Here is a 21557-nt window from a genome sequence, read left to right as displayed (position 1 = left end):
TAACTGAGCTGGTCCACTTAACAAACTATATGTCAAAAAAGATCTGGCGTATAAGGTATGACAAACAAGTGCCCAAAAGTTTTTAAGTCTTACAAAATTTTTTTTTTCCTTTGGGTCAAGAAATTGTATGCATCTTCAAGATTCAACAGCTGGTTATCAGTCTCTTTCTGTCCCTCTCCTTACTTTTCTTGAATTTCATTGATCAATAGCTTTTTAGGCATTTATACGGTGAACAGACTTGGATTACATTTGTTATTAGCTTGGAAGAAATGGTAGATACGCATAAAAATTTCAAAAGAAAAGAAAAAAGAATGATAGAGACTTTTATTTTTCACGAAAAAATTAAAGATAAATATATCGTTTAATTTTTTGAGTCAAGATAAGATACATCTAACTAATAATCTAAAAAATACTATATATAATTTGAATATTTGAGATGATTTTAATAAAAAATTATTAATTATATTCAAATTCAAAATCAATTATCTCGATAAAAATGATCCTGTTAATTGAATCAATCTCGTGTTGACGAATGATAGAGACTTATTTAGTAGGAGTCAAAGCTAAATTCTAGGGTGGGAAAGTGAGTATTGGCTTAATTTTTGCATGGGACAGGAGAACTAATTATAAAGTTATATTCTACGAAATAATAGTATCACCAATGTTTTTGGTTTAAGTGATTTGAGTTCAAGTTATATGTGCATATATAGTATATCATGTCACTTCTATGGTATTGTGTCAAAGGTAAGAAGGCTATCAGGTTTGGTAAGGAAGGCAATATAGAGTTGTATTTCCATATATTCTAGTCAACATTCATACATAAATTTCTTTCCCTCGTAACAATGATTTCTATCTTTTTTTTTTTTGGTAAGGAGGATTTTTTTCTTAAATAAACGCACATTATTATATTTCCCATATAAAAAATAGTCTGAAAATAAAAAATAAATTATAAATAGTAAAATTTTAATTTTAAATATATTAAATATTATCTTTTTAAAATCATTATAAGAATCAATTGATATCAAATATTTTTATCAAAAAATAAAAATTAAATTTGACGATTCGTATATTTGTGTTATTTAAATTATTAAAATTTATATATTTATATAATATTTTATATGAAAATCACATGTTATAATTTTTATCGACACAAAAATATAAAACATATTTTTTGGATCTTATTAAACTTGTGTATATATTATTAAAATTTTAAATAATGTCATTTTTTTATATTTTTTATTTATATTATATTTATATCATATTATTATATTATTTTTTAAATTAACAGATCGAATAAAAGTTTTATAATTATCAAATAATTGTATCTATTGGTGAATAATTAACATAAGATGCCAAGTTAAAGGATTTTAATTAAGCGACAAAATAAAACATTAGCCAATATATAAATAAGTACAAAGGAGGACAAGATTGCAGATACGAGGAAAGGTAGAGAAATAAACGTAATTTACCCCAGTCGAGAAGAGCGCCAAACACATCCAACGGCAAGCCGCGGCCACAACTTTTAACACTTGAAAGCTAAAACCCAAAAACAATGGCAAATGAACAAGACAGGATTTTTACATGGATAGACAGGGAAATCAGTCAGAGAAAAAGAAGTGAATAAAAAAAAAAAACCTGCAAATAAAGGAAAGGGGAAAAGAGAAGGGGGCCTCGTGGTTCTACTTTTTGTTCTTTACCCCTTTTTTACACAACCAATCTCTCAGTCTCTCTTGCTTGTATAAGCAAAGATTTCTCCCCTCCCCCACTCTTTCTCTCTCCGTATTTTTTGTGCAGAGAGCCCCCTCCTCTCTCCCTGTTTTTTACCTCACCAACAAATTAAATATCCTCTTCTTATAAATACCCGCTTTTTTTCTCTATCTTTTCTTCATTTTAAGGGTGTGTTTGTGTTTGGGAGGTGAGAAATATCAAAGAAACATAGGGAGCGAGGGAGACAAGAGAAAGGGATTTGTTTTGCTTGCCTGGTGGTGCTGTATCTTTCTCTTTACTTACGAGGTATAAAGAGAGGGAGGAATAAGATTGACTAGATATAGAAATAGATAGGTAGATAGATTATACATAAAAACAATAGACAATGTCGGCTCACAGAGACACAGATCCCCGTATCCATGGCATTCAATCCAAGATTCGTGTTGTCCCCAATTTCCCCAAACCAGGTTCCTCTGTTTCTTATTTCCATATTCGTGTTGTTCATAAAAAAGGTTTCTTGGTCTCTTTGTGTTCTGTCATGAACTCTGTTTTCGTTGGGGGGGTTTACTCTCCATGTTGCTATAAAAATGTGAATAAATGAATAAATGAATAAAAGGTTTGAAACCCAGAAATTTTCCAGTGCTTGGAATCATAGAAACAAACATAGAGACTGAAACTTTATTGATCTTGATATGACTTATCTAACAATTCAAACTGGGGTATTTGTCATTTTGAAAGAAAGTTCTACGATTCATCAGATTAGTTCCATGTTATCTTTGTTTGTTATGTAAGATTGTAAATATGGTTTTATTAATGGTGGAAATGGCAGGTATAATGTTTCAGGACATAACTACGCTGTTACTGGATCCTAAAGCATTCAAGGACACAGTGGATTTGTTCGTAGAGAGATACAAAGGGAAGGATATTTCAGTTGTTGCAGGTGAAAAGAAATTTAAGAAGGATAAAGATAATATATTTTTTAAATGGTAGTATTTTTTATTTTGTAACTATTATGGTTCTTGATGTGCTAAAGATTTGATCCAAAACTTTGTAAGAACCTTTTTATCACTCTTTGATTACCATCAAGGGGGGTGGGGTCCATGCCTACGAGAAAGTAGCTTCTGTGGAAGCTGGAGTAAAAAGGATATGGCCCTTCAAGTTGCATAAGTTTCTGGTTGTCTTTAGGAATGCTCTTTTTTGGATTATGAATGGAAGTGAGTCTGTTTTTTTCTTTTAGAATTCATTTCTCGTTTGACTATCAACCTTTGCTAGTGGGTTGTGCCATTGATTGCTCCTCTCTCTCTTTAGCTTCTTTTCTTTTCCCCCTTTGAGCGGCTCTCTTTTGTTCTCCTTATCACATTCTTCTTGTTGGCATGTGCTTGGGTTGGGTCTGTTTTGGCTGGATGGTGGTTGGTGATGGATAGGTGGACCCGGATGATGTAAATTGTGATTGGTGCCTCCCTCCTTTTTTTTCGTTATTTTTGTATAGAACCGTAATGTGGATATCTGCTCTGTTACTGTTGGATGGCTTGATGCCATTTGTTTGGGATGCATTCGTTGTTTTCCTTGTATATAATCAATCCTGGAAATTGGACCCCTTAAGTTAAATAATTAAGTAATTGGAACAGTTTTTTGTCCATTTTCCCTTTTATGGAATGTTGTTTTCCTTCTATCGCCGTTTGCTGATGTAGTTGCCTGAAGTTGTGGAATTGTTGAATGAGATGTGGGACAGATTGATGGATATCAGAACTCGGTTATGGTAATCGAAGCAATTTATATTCCTGTAGCATTTGTCTCAACTGCCTATATTGCTGAATGAAATGATAATGTTGCTGTGTTTTTCTCATGCCTTGTGGCAAAACTCCAAAAATACCAACTGTCACTCCGACGAACTTGGGGCCTTGGTCATTGTTTATTAAAATGAGAAAACTTGTTTAAGCATTTATAATTTATGTGCTTTGTCTTATTACTTGTGTATTAGAATTTGTCTCTTTGTGTGCTAATGTGGACTTAGGTTGTCTTCTTGTTTTTTATGGAAACTTTATGGATGCTTTTGTGGATGTTTTTGTGTTCTCGAATGGAAAGTTGCGGCGTCTACCTCAGCAGATAAGGATAACATCTTATCACTATTCTTGTTAATATTATCCAGTTGGTTAGGTCAAATTCCTAGGTTTCTAATTTTTTTTGTCATGCAAATACGAGGGAGAATGTTGTATTTGATTGCCTTGGAATTTAAACCCCTTCCCAATTGACTGAAGATGGTGTCATTTAAAATCTGATTTGGAATCTATGTCTGAAAAACTTTGCTATAAACTATGTCCAACTAATACTATTCTCGTGTTCAATACAAAAAAAAAAAAAGGTTGAGGCTCTCTTTACTGAAACTGTTTATTTCAAGATTCATATGCTTGTGCATGGACTGAAACTCAACAACAAAGTCTGTCAAGTGGGGGCTGACCATGTTTATACTTAGTTTTGCTATTAGTTGGTTTTACCTTTTATCTACTTGAGCTGGAAGGTCATGTCATGTGGCAGTAAGTTCATCCTAGACTATGACAGAAATGACCTTCTCTAATCTTAATTCTTATATTTTTCAGTTGATGACAGGCTTTTAGTTGTCTACTGTATGGCTTTTCGTTTGGGTTGTAAATGTTTTAGATTTGGTTAGAGGTTGAGGAGGACAAACTAGCCATTGGTTAGAATGCGTTCGTTCATTTTATTTCATGTGAGCTGAGGGGAAAAGGGGGATGAATTTGGAGCAATGCTTGAGCTTTGTATGCTGCTTAAATGGACCTCCAATATGCTTCTTGTGTCATTTAGAATTTTTTCTTTGACTGGCTGGGTAAGGCTGTTTATGAATTCTTTTAAGCAGGTGCAGACATCTGGAGCAGTTATCTATTGCTTTGATATTATCTTTAGTCTTCTGTTACTAGATTTGTCTCTTGTTATGTTCATTCACTTTTACTTACCCATTTTGTATATTCCTGTATCTTGGATTTATATATGAAAAAGCTTGTATCTCAGGTATAGAAGCTCGGGGTTTTATTTTTGGTCCTCCCATTGCATTGGAAATTGGAGCAAAGTTTGTACCTTTAAGAAAACCAAAGAAGTTGCCTGGTAATTCTCATCATTCTGTACTATTTTCTCAGTTTGCAGTCATGCACAAGAAAATTTCATAATTCTGTTATATATAATATATATACACACACACACACACACACACACATGTATTTGTATATATGGCATGCTTGTTAATTGCCTACCTTATTGGTAATGTTGCAAAGTCTGCTGTTATTGTTGCTTGATGTGTTGTTTGTATTTTATTGTTATAATAGAGAGTTCATGCTCAGTGACAAAAATGCAACCCGGTTGATATTTGATGGACTAAAATTGCTGATGAAGTCAGGGAGATCATTTGTGCATGTTTGCCAGAGTTGTCTCTCTCTAACATGATGACATAATCTATTGTCTATTATTCTATTTGTATTATAGCTTTGTTTATTTCTTGTTCTTTTGTATTTTTGTAATTTTCTGATTACATTCATTATAATGCCATATCATTTGAGGATGTTCTAAAAGATGTTGACTCTTATATTTATTACTTATATTCATGCTTCCTAAAAATATCAAATCCTGAGGTTATTAAGGCTAAAACTTATATTTTATTTGTTTTTTTTTTTTCCAAATATTGGCAATGGTGTCAGGTAAAGTTATCTCAGAAGAGTATGTACTGGAATATGGAAGGGATTGTCTTGAGATGCATGTTGGAGCTGTTGAACCTGGTGAGCGGGCCTTGGTTGTTGATGACCTGATAGCAACTGGAGGCACTCTTTGTGCTGCTATGAAATTACTGGGTAATTTTATTTTGTGTTATCTTTGTGTTTTCAGTAGTATTCTATTGGCAAATTACGCTAATTTTCATGTCCAAGGTAAGAAAGATGATATATGATCTCTGATCTATTGCATGGGTCTTCACTCTAGTTTTCTACATTTTTTTATTGGGCATTCTTGAATTGTAGATAGCATGTCTCTTTCTTATTACTGAATCATTCACAAAAATTGTATGTTTTCAGAACGGGTTGGAGCAGATGTAGTTGAATGTGCTTGTGTAATCGAGTTACCTGATTTAAAGGTATATATTTTATTACCAATCTTAGCTAATTCCTGTACTCCTGCACATAGCTTCGCCTACACAAATGCATAAAGTGCATACAAGAAAACACACAACTGCATGGATTTTGTGAAGTGTGAAGCACAAATACATTCAACAATTGATTGACGATCAGAAGTAGAAGGAATTTTCCAGAATGTACCCCCTGGTTTTGAATGTTTGAACTGCCTTTACTAATTTTTCTATTGTTATAGGTTTCTAAATAACTTTGCAGTACATCCAAAGTGATGATCCAGATTACATAATGAACCTGTGAATGTGCAAATATTAACATTAGTATTGTTAGAAGGCATGCAATCGGTTAGCAACGTAGCCCTTGAATATTGAAGTATAGGTGGAACCTTAGCTGCAGAAGAGTTAAATCACTCCTTAAATTATGGCATATACATTTGGATCCTGTCTTTTTATTCAGACTAGTTGACTACTTTGCCAAGTAGCCAAATGTCAAAATGTTGTTCATGAGTGAGAGTCTATAAGGATAGAGAATATGTTTAACTGTATAGCTTCTTGATCGGCATAATTATACCTTGGGCTAATCCATATATGTTGGGTCGGGATATCTCTCTACTTATGATCTGTTAGTTGCTTTTTTAGTTTTGGCACTCAATCGGTGAACCCTTTTAAGTAAACATCTTTAAATTTGGCAAATTTTGCAGGGTCGAGAACGCTTGAATGGCAAGCCATTATATGTGCTTGTGGAGTCCCATTGATCCTTGCTGATGATACAGTTTGCTCGAAACGGTGCTAGCATAACGAGATGTACATTAGAGTACACCATCGATCGCTACCTTTCGTCTGGAATCTACTTCTGGTTTTTTACCTGAACTCTCTTCATACATTAGTAAATTTTGATAGGCCTTGGGATTGAGACCTTTGTTTCAACTAGCAGCACAGAATCAATGAATTTATGCGAATGCTTGTAAGATTTTTCTTTCTTTTTTTCAATTTAAGAAATGAATTATATAAATCCATTCTGCCTTTCTGTGAATATATTGTTTGTCATGATGGATGGTTACTTCAACTTACATCTTGCGTTGATCATGGATGAAACCGACTAGTAAAAGAATAAATGTGATGGACGAAACCTGCATTGGATGCCAAACAATGCTGGATTTATCAGATCTAAGGACATGCTTAGGTTGCGTGTCTTTACCAGGATTCAACTACTGATACTGTCACCTTAGCTGTTGATATAATGATATGCTTTCCTTCTACCAAACAGAGGAAATGGTGGACTGTTTACCACCTATCATCAACCTTTCATTTTCTCCCCCAAGGGAAGTAAATGCATGAAGAACAAAGTAGGTGGGACTTGCGGTTAGTTTTTGTCAGTTTCATTCCTGAAAATGCCAGCATTGAATGTTGCATGTTGGGGGATTTTATTCTGGGTTTCTCTGTTTCAATGTATAACGTTTCTGGTCGAAATCAGCAGCCAAACTGAGCGACTATTCTTCGACCTGGCGATATCCATGATAGACTCTGATACCTCTGCAAATATTAGTAGAGATCTCTGTTCGACTTGTTAATCATTCTCTGATTATACTGCTTCTGGCTTTCAGAATCAGATAAAAACATAAACCAGTACAGATTAACAACAAAATCCAGGGTAATTTAACAAAATCGAAAAGGGTATTCGTGCAATTGTTCCTGAAGTAAAGTAAAAATAAATTTTTAATATGATATTAAAATTATAAATATGTTACTTAATATGATTCTGTAATTAACTTGAATAAAAAACACATCTAATCTTTTAAATATCACAAAAAAATCCATTTTGTCACGTTCAGAATAATCGGCATCCAATTATAGATCCCCATAAATTCTCGGGTCCTAATCATCATTAAAAGATTGAATGCTTTTTTTTTTCTTGATCAAGAATTTTCAAGCATTATCAACACACCAGAACTATTGGTGAGTACCTGTTGGCCTAACAATGGCTGGTTGAACCAAGCTGAAAATTCTATTCCAAACTTCCACAACCACCGTGGTTAGCACCTAATTGGCATCCAAATCAAGTCCGTTAATTAATCAATTTTCTTCATCCTTAAGATCAACAAGTTAGAAAATCCCACCAAACGACAAAATGGTCTAAGTAGTGAACAGCACTTTAATTCAAAATCCCATTACACGAGAAAGAGCAAACGCCAAACCGTATATTTGGGTGAGTTAATGAGTTAACAACAATTTAAGTACAAGAGAAAAGCAAACGGTTGTTTAAGTTCAAACTTGATCAATTAGCATTTATCAACCCAATTATTTTTACTAATAATAATCACAGGAAAATTAAAAAAATAAAACCCCAAAAAGAAAGAAACAAAAATTGTGTTGGTAAATGCAGCAAAGACGATGCACCCTTTAAAAAAAAAAGCAGAAAAAAAGTGTTTTTTAAATATTTTTATAATTTGTAGATGACAAGAAAGCAAGGCAACACAGCACGTGGATCAAACACGAGCAACTCGCCGCTGTTCCCACTCACTGAGTCATACCCAACTCGCCCATCCTGCAACGACTCGTATACGAATCCCACCCGTTTTGAGACTCGACCCGCGATAACCCTGCAAACCAACATCGCCCTCCTCCCCCACCCACCACCCGCATTCACGTGAGCTCCACCGCTCCCGGAATACGTGCATATGGCCGCACCTTTCCGCCCGGATAATAGCCACGTGTCGTTCATCCCGCAGTTCCCTGAAGTGGGACCCAAACAATGGAACCGCATGACCTCGTTCCCGTCCGCGACGCACCTCGCGTTTTCTTCGTCAGCAGAAGCAGGACCACCCGACCCAGACCGAGTCTTGACAGTCTCTCGATACTCCTCGAACCGAGTCACTGTCCTCGGCCCATTTTGAACTTTAAAAATCATCTCGATAAGACCCGTGAAAGCCTTGGGGCCCCAACTCGTATGAAAAATAATCTCCACGACATTCCTCGAAGGGTGACCCTCGGGCAGCTCGGTCAGCGCTGGCAGGACAGGGTCAGGGTTCCGAACGGGAAGTGCAGGGGCAGAACAACTCCGGCGATGCCGAGGCGGAGGATAATTCAAATCGGGGGCGGGTTTACTGCTGGACGTCGGAAGCAGTTTCGGGTTGGATTTCTTGGACTGTTTTTTGGTCGTTTCGATGACGTCTTTGATGCTCTGAGAACCTCGTCTACAACTGGAACTGGGTATGAAATACTTCGGGCTCGGGTGATAAACATCTTCGAATGCTCTCGATTTGCATTGCAATGATTTGACCCACCCGCTTGCCATACTCGGATCCCTTTTTAGCCAAAGAATCTAGCAAATATCGATCTCTTTTTCTTTTTATATCTTTCTAAAACATTGTTTTCAGTTTTGTTTGGTTTGAAGCCTTCATTTTTATTTGTGTGTCTCGGAGGGGTTTTGGGTCGAGGTAAAGAGGGAAAGAATGGGAAAGAGGGAACATGGCGGAATAATAAAACGAGGATTTGTGTATTTGGAATGACGAAAATGACCTTATGAAACTACGTAGAGAGTCTAATGCTCTTTATTATCACTACCACGTGGATTCTTAGGAAGTTTTCGCTTCGTTGGAAAAACAAAGATTCATTAATGAGGAAAAGCAACATGACAACGGAAATTTGATATTTTTTTAAAGGTAAGATTGGGATATAGGATTTTATGAAAAATATTTTTCATTGTAAAACAGTTTTTTTTTAAAATGGTATTAAAATTAATTAAATGGGTTTATTTTGCGCTTTAAGAATATTTAATGTAGGTAATATGACCTCATTAACCTTGCAAACCAATGAAATTCCCTTAACTTTCTTAATAAAAATTAAAAAAAGAAAACTGTCTTGACATTTAAAATTTACTAGCTACCTCTATTCTTATTCTTTATCCATCATAAAGGGTAATAAATGAAAAGCATGCAGGATTTTGCTGTCTATGTCCTATAGCTTTTCAATGACTACTGAATGAATAAACAGCAATTTTTGTTGAAAGGGAATGGTGAGTAAGGTTGCATTTTTTTTTCAGCATATAATGTTGCCATGACTTTCACTTGCCACACTTTTTCATGGGGTCAACTAGAGTTAAGATTCAAGATCCATAGTTTGGTGTTCCTGTCACGTTGCAGTTTCCAAAAACCAGAGACATGGTTCATTTACAATGGTTTTCATGTTTTTTAAAGTAATTTATAATAGTAACTTAATTAGAGAGAAAATTCGAAGTTTAATTTAATTATTTTATATAATTATTTTTAAAAAATAGTATTTAACGGATTAAAATATAAATTTTTATAATTTAAAAAAAATAGAGAGAGAGAGAGAGTTGGGCACCAGTTCAGCACTTAATTCCATCAAACGTATAAAGTCGAGTTATTTTCTAATGAATGCCTTGCTTCCAATAGGCTTTCTTGACTTTAAGTTGCTTCTTCAAATCAAGAAACATTAACTTTTGTACACAGTGTTCTTGGTGAGCTTGAGGTTTCAATGGAACTGAAAGCCAGTGGACCTTGGCTTTCACTTCTATTCTCTGACTGTAAGTTTGACACATGGAGTGATATTAGTAAGTACTCTGTCCCACTGTTACTTGACTTCTAACCTACCGGGTTTCCTCTCCAACCATCTTTCCTATGCTCATTTCTTTATGACAATAATATTTCTAATTACCCAACCAATGTTTTTCCTTAACAGCAGCTGTAAATTGGAACTAAAAAAACTTCATACGGATTTTCTTTTTGAAATTCTTAGTTTACCCTTTTAACTCCCGTATCTTATTATTTATCTTTCTTAACAAAATATTATATTTATAAGCTTTTTTGATCCTATAATTTTTAAGTATCAATTTTAATAATATATCAATTCATATAAAAGATGATCGATAGCTTTATATTAGAGATGTTAGTTTTATTCATATTTAATAAAAAAATTAATTTTTTATTTAAATAGAGATAAAAATAAATATTATATTATGGGTATGAAGATATATATGTGTATGATTTTAAATTTTTATTAAATATAAAGATAAAAATATGTTACATAGTATCCGCTCTGTATTCGTATCCTATATATATTTATATATATAATAAATAGTTTTTTTTATTAAATAATATAAATTATTATTTTAGATTAATTAAAATTAATATATTTTTATTAAAAAAATATATTAATATATATTTATAAAAAATTAGCAAAATATACAAAACAAAAACTAAAAAAAAAGTTAAAAAATAAATTTTTATTTTTATTTTTTTCAAAAGCTACAAATATGTGAATTATTTATACTCATTAAATATTCGTATAAATGAAAATAAAAATAAATTTAAAATATTTGTTAAATATGAGTTCGAAAATAAATATAATAAAAATTTAAAAATGAGAATAAAAATATTTTATCCTGTTCATAACTTAACCATTGACATTCATAGTTCAGATCTCTCTTTGAAGAATTAAGCTCTTATTTTTGTCTTGCATTATATTTTATCAAAATTTCCCAATGATCCCAATTTGGACTTTGCCACTGGCCAATTGACGCACCCAATACTTAGGGCACTTCAGGAATTACATACCAAACCCTAAATTATTAATTTCCCACCTTAATTCCAGGATATATAGGGAGGGATTCTTTTTATAGGAGTCTGAATTTGCAGAGAAAACAGACTGGAATAGAAAAGAATAGAAAAGAATAGAAAGACAATGGAACTGGCAGAGACAAAGCAGGTTGAAAAAGCATTGTAATTTAAACTTACAAAACGACAACTTTTTTTCTCCTTTACGCTTTTCCTTTTTTTTTTTGGCAGCGAGTCTCTCTACTTCAGAAAGTTTGGTGCTGCCCATGGGATAATGGCTCTTACTTACGAAGGGAGGGGACAGCGTTAAGATTTGAATATCGTTTATTTCTTCAATTATTACTTATTTTTATCAAAATTAAAATTTTAATATTTTACGAACAAATCACATTATCTTTTATTATTATTAATTTCGACTCTCGAACGTAATCTAACAAGTCTTATTTTCTATCACGACCGTCGACTGAGCAGATGCCACATTTTTCCAGGAATGAACGCATGGATTCGTGGGGATTATCACGAAATTTTGACGTGAGTTAATAAGAATAACAAAATCTTAATAAAAAAAAAGTCTTGAATCTTTTATGACGAGGATTTGATCTGATTTTTGTACCCAAAGGTCAGGTAAGTAACAATATGGAAATGACTCAAGAATCAAGTCCCTCCCCTTGCTCATCTCTCTATTATTTTTGTTTGGTCTTTTTTTTTTTTTACATTAGAAATTTCATTTCACTTCGTTTGTCTTATTAAGAAAAATTCAAATCCGAAACTTTCCATATAAAATTTCAAATTTTTACGATTGGACTGTACCCTTCTATGTTATTTTGTTAATTGTTGTATCACTAATTCAGCATTACCCTTAAGGCAGCCTTTTGGACATATGAGCTGGAGCCCAACTATGTTCTTTGGACCACATTGGGCTGGTCAATATAAATTAGGCCCAAAATAAAACACTAGAGGCCTAATTTGGCCCATGTCAGCTTATGAGGCACGTTTATGTATACGGCCCATATTAATGGCTCACATTAGTTAAGCGGCACCGTTTCGATTTACTGACTCAGCCTTCTCATCCAATCAGATCAACCAAGTAATCATATCAAACATTCCCTTTAACTGTAAACTTTAACTGTAAACTGTCGTTTCTGAGTTGGCCCCATCACAAGCCTCCAACCACCTCGGCATCCGCTACCGCGGCGGACCCCCACCACCAATGGGTTCACCATCGAAAACAGCCACCCTATCATCGCCACCATTCCTCCATCCCCTAATAACCCTAGACTCCACCGTCTCTTACTTCCTCCACACACTATTCAAACCCATTCTTCCAACTTTCCTCCTCCTCCTACTCGAATAGTCCGCCGATTTCCGCTTTTCGTTCCCTCTTTCCCTCTCTCTCTTCCTCGCTTCCCCTTTCTTTTCCTCTTTCTCCGTCCATCTCGTCCTCGGCCTCCTCCTCGACCTTGCTTTGATCGGCCTCATCAAACTAACCTTCCGCCATGCCCGTCCTCATTACAATCCCAGCATGTCCCCCGCTGTTCACGCCGACAACTTCTCCTTCCCAAGTGGCCACGCTTCACGTGTTCTATTTTTAGCTACTCTCTTCCACCTTATTCTCCGAAATGACATGGGACTTGTTTCGGATTTTATTCAACGATGGTTTAAATTTGAACCCGGTTTTGTTCTTTTTGGTATATGGGTTTGGGCTACAATGACTGCTACTTCAAGGGTTTTGCTTGGAAGGCATTTCCTTTTTGACGTTTTGGCTGGGGCGTTCGTTGGGGTGCTTGAAGGGATTGTTGCCTTTCGGTTTTTGAAGTTTTAGGCAGCGTTCTCAAAGGTAAGAGGTTAAGTATTGTTGCAAAAATTTGTACTTCTTTTAAACGGGGAATTGTTTTTCTTTGTAATATTTGATGTGAAAGTTGTTGATGATTCAATATCAAACAATGCATTTTATGATAATCACATTATGGATTGATTTCAAAACTTTGTTTTGATGTACAACTTAGAAGCTTGAGAAATGTTTGTGCAATAATTTTTCTATTGCTGTCATTTAGCATTGCATTGAGTGAGTGGCTACATTCATCAGTCAGCTTTATGAATGAGTTTTAGCATGTCTTTGTTGGCATATTTTCTAACCAATGTCACGCTTTATGGTATTTATAGTGATTGAATGGGGAAGGTAGTTCTATCTATAAACAGAACGTTGCTTGTTGTTAACTGAATGAAGTTTGATTGCCAAATTCTTCATGTGTATCAAGCTGTTCATGATCCTGCATTTTATTTGAGTTCAGAGAGTTGGAGTTTGATTATTCCTATAAAATCAGTGACCTTCTTTTGATAGAGAAGCTTTTGCATTAAGTTATCAACCATTAGAAATCACGATTCTAGTTATAAGTGTGCATGTTATTCATATTTTTTTGTGACATGAAGGATTTGGTTGTAAGGAGTTAAATCAGTTTGAACTAGTATTTTTTACTCCAATACTTTGGTTAACAAGGCAAATATATTTTTATAGAGTAATTGGTATCTGCTCTTGGTAACTAGAGACTTAGTTAAACATGATTATTGTCCCTCTAAGATCATTTTTTAAAGCCAATGATATATGCATGCTGGAAGGTATTTGATCTATATTTCAGTTGCTTCATTGATTTGGCCAATGTAGTGGCGTTTTGTCCTCCACCTCTTGGCCAAGTAGGCTCTGAGAGGACACCGAGTCCTGGTTTCGAGTCAGGACCTCCCCCTTTCCCCTAAGGGCTATGCCTTCCTAAGGACCAAAAAAAAAAAATGTAGTGGCATTTTTGACATAAACTGGATGACCATCATTTCAGCAATGAAGTGTACGTTTACGACTCCATTTTTTATTTGTTGAAAATTATTTAAAACCGATTACTTGAATTTCCTCATTTCTTTCATTTAACGGAGTCATGAAAGATGCCAAGTTTTAATTTATTTTCTTTTATTTAATCTGCCTAATTTGGCACGTCTCTTTTGTGAACCGTGTAAACAACTTTGTCAGCAAAAGATTTGTCTCTGGAGAGTTTAATGATAGATATATTTGGATGGGAGTGTCAAATGAAATTTACTGTTCTTTTTTCCTAGTCCCACCTTACTTGTGCCTGTTCTTTCAATAATTTTAATCCTCTTTGTGTGATCCAAGGTGACTGGTGGATACCAGATTTGATAAATATAGCAATTGTCTGGCTATTTTACTGATGAGTATTTGATAGAATTGTTTCTTTGGTCTAACTGGACTAACAGGTAGTGAAAATCATCCATGGTAGATTGGAAAATTTTTTTTTATATTTTTCTTTAACTATTTTCTAGTAATCCTATTTCAGCTCATTTGTGCAAATAGACATGTAAAAGTTACTCATGGGCCTGAGAAACTTGGTAAAGTATTCTTTTTCAAGAGAATTCGGTGCCATTTCCTTGCAAAGAATCACTTTTATATTGGGCTATCATTGGACCGATGCTAATGCAGGCGATAGTCAACTTTAAGGGCAAATTATAAAGGTTCTTTCTTAAGTTCAATTAAGCCAAACATTTCAATCCATCCATTGCTTAGCCCATCTTTTCAAATGCTAGGTTTCTTTCTTGCTAGCCCATACTTAGTATTGGAGAATAAACTTTATATTGATCTCACGATATCAGATGCCTTCAGCATAGTTTCTTGGTTCTGGAGTGACAAAGTGATGGAGATTGCTGTCCTCTTTTGCCACATATTCCTTTCTTTAATTAGTCTGCCTACATATTGTTCAATGTTTGTGGCATTTTCGATTTACATAGGCTGAATTACATTGCTCTGATGTGATTATGCCATGTTTTTGTCAATTCTTGTAAATAAATCAGCTGAAGAAATTTCAAGAAAGTTTTGTTAATAAATCATTGGATCATTCAATAATGCTCTCTCTTCTATGGTATGATGTGTCTGATATAAATATGTTTGAGTACGCAGGCTTAGTATAAACAGCAGGGACTTTAACCTTCTCTTTCTGTCTCCCTAAGGTTTTGTCATATTGGTATTAGTTAACGTTTCCTTCACAGATGGTAAACTTCTCATATTATGATGCTCAGAGATCTGTAATTGAAAAAGTAAGAATTCATAAGACAGTCACTATTTTAGAAAATTGCTTTAGTTGAAATTAAGTGTGATTTCTAGGAGATACCTCTCTCGAAGATTTTTTTTTTTTTTTGGGGGGGGGGGAGGTAAAAGTTTACAACTATTCACATGCCAAAAAGAATCTGATACATCTTGAATGCATCATCATCTCTGGCATTTGATGCCTAGAAAATGTTGGCATGATTGGCGCCCCTATCATCGAAGAAACTGAATATTGAAATATTAAAGTTTGATGGGCTAACTGCTTTGTTTTAATTTGTACAATGCATTTTTATGTTGAAAGTTATCTAAGACTGTGGTTTACCTTTCAAATGGTAATACTTAGATTCTACTTCTAAATAGTGGATGCTAAGTCCAAATGGAAACAGTTTCCTCGCGGTTCTTACCTTCTTATTCCAATCAAACATGGGATGGTTTCTGGTTGGACCAGCCGGAGTTTTTGCAATTACATGTTTGACTCTACTCTGCATTTTATTTGCTTTTCTATGTGGTATTGATGTAAAGGCAATGCAGCTTATTTGTTCTATCTCCTACTGGTTGCCCATCTTTTTAGCAGATGGGATTGATTATCTTTTTATATGCCCCATGGAAATGTTTGGATATATCCATAGGGAAGTCTAGAATTGTCTCTTGCAGATATTTAGAAGGCTACTCGTACAGAAGCAAGTGCATAATTGGCTATTAAGGTTAGATGGGACATGTTCGCAGGTGTGCAGCTCAGGGGCTCATCATAGCTATTATATTATTATGGCATGGAGTAAAGATGTCTGGAAGGCTATTTCACTGGTGTTTAAAAGGTCTGTAGTTTGTTATGGAGATAAATTTTACGATTGCTTAGTCAAAAAGGAAAGAACAAAGACAAATAAAGGAAAGGTGAAAAAGTATTGAATGATTTGGTCAATCAAGGAAAAGGTTTATTGCACATGATACAAGTTTACTATTATTTCTTCATGCTTCATTGATTTCCCTCTCTTTTACATTGGCTTTATGGATTACCATATCTTTTTTGGTGCTTCCATGTTGAAAAGTTGCTTCCCCGGACCTTAGAGAGCAGAAATAGAACTCGAAACTGGTTAGCTCAATCATTCATCAAAGATCTTCTTTACTTTTGAATAGCCGTATCTTATAGGGTGGTGTGCCGTTGTTTGACTGACTAATTGTAATATCATAGACTTCCTGGTGTAATGCTGACTTTTGTTGTGGAAGTTGTTATTTGCATCATTGCTTCTGTCTCTAGATGATGATCGAATGTATGTAACTTACCTAGATAGAAACAGGTTAGTGCCTCTTTTTGATTTATAGAGTCGATGTGGGGCAGACAGATGATTGATTGAAGCTCAAAGTAAACATTGGATTGGTGTGCCCTAACGTGACTCTTATCATTATTGTTTCCATGTCCATTTCTAATAGTTGTAGCTGGAAAAGTGATGCATGTGATGTTCTGATTATGCTTTACTGTGCAATGAAATTGCAATCACATTGTTCTTTTATGCAGAATCCTAGATACAGTCTGTCCTTAGTATGCAGTTATCTATTTTTTCTACTTTACAGCCTCAAATCCACGTCCTCGGGGGTCCTACCATGGAAATCAAGCTTGTTGATTACATGGGCTGTGTTGTTACAACTGTCTGCATTTAGGCTTGAATTGATGGCCAGTTTGCAGATGTGTTGTTGACTGGAGATAGGAGAGGTTTCTGTTGAATGATAGTCTGGCTTATCTGCATGTGTGCTTTTTCCCATAGTTTTCATTATCTTAACTTGATCCTTCAAAAGCCTGTCTTTTGTGGAAAACTAGCTGAAGCTGTTTTTGTACCAAGCGGAGAACCTCAATCATTTCTAGCGCAAACAAATAGAGCATGTGGCTGTGATAGATTGGGCGGTTGAGAGAAATTGAAAGAGAACATAACCTGAAAAGAGATTTAGTGTAGTTTACTCAACTCACTGCCTGTTAGAGCATATCCTACTCGTTATTGATATTGTTACTAAGAATTAAATCGGTAATGTAAATCCAGAGTGGAAAATTCTACGTTCATGAAGATATGGTTCCTTTTTTTTTTAAATGTTGAATGGCAAAAGCAATTTTTTCCCCGTCTAGATTTTCTTGGAAGACAAACACATGCTCCACACTTGTTTAGAGAAAACATCTGATTCTGTAAAAATGTATCCAAAATTAAGCAAGTGGTAACATCTGATTCTGTATAAATGTATCCAAAATGAAGGAGATGGTATTGACTCGGTCACTTGATGTTTCTTCTGCTGAATATGGAGATAGCACGGAATCTCTCAGCTTCTGAAAAGGGTAGACCAGTCAAAGCCTGATGATTGTGACCCAACTTAGGAAAAGGTCTGAGTTGAGTGAGGCCAGCTTGGTGCTAAGCTCATTGTCATATACCTTCTGGAGCAGCTGCTTGTGAGTGCAGCTCAAGAAAAAGCGATGGCTAAACTTGTTTTGTACCACTGGCAAAAAAAAAAAATGTTTTTGTACCCAATATTTTCTTGGTGGCCACCTTAAAAATAAGAGTTTGGACACATTCTCGTGAGCCTCAGATTTGGACCACTGAGTCAAATTGGATTTGGAGATCTGAGTAAGGTGAAGCTGTGGACTTACATGTCTGTTGGATTTTACTTAAGGTACTCAATTCTTCATCATCTCCATCACTGCCACCAACAGAAGACCTGGGCAGATTCAGAACCCAAAGAGATAAATAAAAAAAAGGACTGACACGGTTTGGGAGAGAAAAACCATTGGAAAAAAGTTTCCAGGGATATGAAGGCAATGCATCATTTGGAATCCCTGTCCTCTTTGCCCCACGAGTCATCATGAAGTTAGCACCAAATTTTCACCCTTTTGTGTAATTGATGATCAGTCGGTCTAAGTTTACTTTTGAGAACCAGCCAGCAACAAAACATTTTCACGAATTTTCCCGTATACAAGAGCTGACTGCAGAAACTCCCATTGGTACATTTTTTATTAGATACTGTTCTTAGATTTTGACCAAATGTATATTTCCCGTCATCATTAATAATTGTCTGTAAAAGAAATTTACCAGGCATTCATTGGAAACCATGTTGATAGCTCGTCCAGGGTACAGGTTGGTTAAACGTCATCCTTTACCAGACAGGATATTCGGTAAGGGGCTCATGCGCCATGTTTCAACTCCAAATTCTATCGACGACAACTGGGAGGCATGCACACTTTTTTGGTTATATTTCAATGCAGTTGAATTGGTGGTACTGGCTTTTCAATCAACCTCGCCTGCTCCTTAAGCACATGCCATGTCTTTTGAACACGTTCATGCCTTGTCTACCTTAAACTGGAATTTTGGTTTTGTACTCAAAACCAGCTATTGCCTTTTTGCGCTGAAATTTCAGTGTGGTTGCTATAATAATTCCATTCAGTGCAATTTGATAGTCATTGATGCCTCTACAGCAATGAGAAAGTTTTGAAATTTTAAAATTTTAGTTTCAAGTAAGTTAATTTATTTTTTATATAAAAAGTCACAATTTAAAAATATAAAAAAATTATAAATGTTAAGTTTTGAATTTTAAATATACTAAATATTATTTTTTAAAAATAATTATATAAATCATCTAAATTTAATTTTAAATTTAATCTAATTTAAATTTGATTTGTCAAAGTCTATTAATTTTTAGGTGACAATTACGAGTATATTTAATTTGATCAACTTTCGCTTTACTAACAAAAAATCAAACCAGCCATTTTTCCCTAGTCTTTAAACGCTCAAAATACCAAAATAACAAAAATCAAGGAAGGGCTAAAAGTTAGGTCAAAGGACCAAATTTAAGTAAACGTACACCGTGCTGAACAAATTTTTGGGTCCACTCACATGACAAATTTTATATGAAATTTTTTTTATAATTTATTAAAAATTTTAATAAAAAATCAAAATCAATCAATTGATAAAGTTTAATATAAAGATCAATGATATATAAAAAAAATATAAAAAATATTATTTATAATTTAAATATGATTGATATGTATTTAATGATAAAAATTTTATCAATATTTTAATTAAAAATATATATCAAAATTTTTTTAAATTTTATTCACTTGATTTATATGACAAAATTTTTTAATATATTAATTTTAATTTTAATTTATTCATTTTTAATAAAAAACTTTACAAATTCTATTTAAGGAACTTTATTTAAGTTTTTTTCCCTCCTAAAAGTGTTTATAAAAGCCTGTATGTTTCCCAATGTAGTACGATTAATTTGTTAGTTGTGCATCAACATTATTGCAGTTACAACCCCCCTCCATGCTACCATAGTACTACACCTCGCATGCTTTCCCAAACCAAACACAGATCAATGACGCAATAATTCTGCTTTGTGGGGACTTGTTTCACTTGCTGTACTAATTACGTCCTTTCATCAATGATACAATAGAAAATGATACATTGAAGAAACTATAAATTTTAAGATTGAACGTCTCATATATTTGACCTGCATGTTACAATTATACATACTATAATCGCTCGAATAAAATTCACAAAATTCATTTTTAATTAAGTTGAAAATCTAAAATTTAGTTTGAAAAGTGTTTTTTTTTTTTTTTCATTCATATATACTTTTTTATAAAGTGTGAATCCATTCAGATGATTTCTCTATTATATATTGTCGTGAATCCATCAAACTTGGAAGGAATTAATTGCAAGCCATATCATCAGAAACATGAAAATCTGATTCCCTGTGACCTGTGGAGGACACCACAGAGTCTATCTGATTCAAAAATTTGCTTCATGTTGAAGATACGTTATGGGCAGGCACATGTTGTGCTGGTGAGGCACATTTTAATGCTTGATATGATAAAAAAATAAGATGACAGAGGAAGCATCGAAGTGTTGGTCCATGCATACAAAACATCAGCAGCCGAGGGGGGGCCGGTTGTTAGTGCTCCGATGAGTTGTTTCCCACCTGGAGGTTAGGTTATATCCATTGAAGAAAACTGTTCATTGTTTAGTACTTGAGAAACATGGATTTGATTGAACGTTGTTGCTTTCTTTGCATTTTCAACCCACCTTTTCCTTCAATGGAATCCCATAATTTCAGTATTATCATTGTTTTTTCTTCTTTTGACATGGCCATTGCTTTTCGGGGGTGTTGGATTCAAATTTCCCATCAAAATTATGTAGTAAAGGGCGAAGCTGCAGGCTTTTAGAAGAAGTCCCACCAGGATAAATAAAGGAAAAAAAAATCTCAGTTGTTGCCTCTTGTTTTGATCTTTAAATATCTCCCTACAGTTTACTTACATTTATCTAGTTTGCTACATAAAATCATGTTAGCTTTTCTCTTTACTTTTTTATGATCATCACCCACTCATCTCATGAAGATTAGATTTAATGATTTTATGTATTTGTATTAATATAAAATATTAAAATTTATATATTTATTTTATGTTTTATATAAAAATTATATATCAAAATTTTGTATTGATATAAAAATATAAAATATATTTTTTTATTTTATTAAATTTATATGTAATTATTATTAAAATTTTAAATTATATTATTTATTTATTATTTATTATTATATCATCCTATCGTATTTTAAATTATCAAATCTATTAAATAATTTTTGATTCGATCAATAACAGAAATATTTTTTTATTGCAAAAAAAAAAAAAATCATAGCAAATGCAATTACACTGGAAAAATCACACTTGGTTTGGACAAAAATAGGACTCCATCACATGGCTCCTGGTTATAATAATTTTTTTTTCTCCATTTCTTTTGAAGCAATTTCTTGTCTCCCTGCAGCAGCTTTGAATCATCACCTGCTAGCATCATCAGACAGCCAACAACACAGTTCTTGCATAAAAAGCTTAATCTCTTGCAACCATGCAGAAATATATTTATAATTTATTGGAGTACACTATCCCATACAACTTGGAAATGATGATCCTCGCTTTTTGCCCGCAAGATGTACGAACAAAATTGGGTTATACCAATTAGTTGCTACCAAGATGCTCGCATAAACCAATATATATATACCAAGAATTAATCAA

General features: G+C 34.0%; 2 protein-coding genes and 1 pseudogene across 3 annotated transcripts; 2 read left to right on the top strand and 1 right to left on the bottom strand.

Annotated features, from left to right (window-relative positions):
• The first annotated feature begins 1567 nt into the window (after positions 1–1567).
• LOC111286716 (adenine phosphoribosyltransferase 3-like) lies at positions 1568–6856 on the top strand. 2 transcript variants are annotated; one of them, XM_022876860.2, is made up of 6 exons: positions 1568–2013; positions 2537–2647; positions 4732–4824; positions 5412–5561; positions 5781–5839; positions 6535–6856. In XM_022876860.2, exons 2-6 carry the CDS (start codon positions 2542–2544, stop codon positions 6586–6588), a joined length of 462 nt encoding a protein of 153 aa, XP_022732595.1. In that variant the 5' UTR covers positions 1568–2013; positions 2537–2541; the 3' UTR covers positions 6589–6856. The 2 variants fall into 2 exon arrangements, with proteins under 2 accessions (XP_022732595.1, XP_022732605.1); XM_022876870.2 differs by having other exon boundaries at positions 1569–2174.
• Positions 6857–7828: 972 nt separating this feature from the next.
• Positions 7829–9312, bottom strand: LOC111286707 (uncharacterized). The gene has a single exon (XM_022876851.2). The coding sequence runs from the start codon at positions 9126–9128 to the stop codon at positions 8274–8276; it is 855 nt and encodes a 284-aa protein (XP_022732586.2). The 5' UTR covers positions 9129–9312; the 3' UTR covers positions 7829–8273.
• A 3192-nt stretch (positions 9313–12504) lies between these two features.
• LOC111286702 (putative lipid phosphate phosphatase beta pseudogene) lies at positions 12505–13392 on the top strand (annotated as a pseudogene).
• The last annotated feature ends 8165 nt before the right edge of the window (positions 13393–21557 follow it).

Source organism: Durio zibethinus, chromosome 17 (genome assembly GCF_047325235.1).
Source record: "Durio zibethinus cultivar Kanyao isolate XHJ-2024 chromosome 17, ASM4732523v1, whole genome shotgun sequence".
Lineage (NCBI taxonomy): Eukaryota > Viridiplantae > Streptophyta > Magnoliopsida > Malvales > Malvaceae > Durio > Durio zibethinus.
Note: the sequence above shows the minus strand (reverse complement) of the source record. Positions and strands in the feature narration are given on the sequence as shown.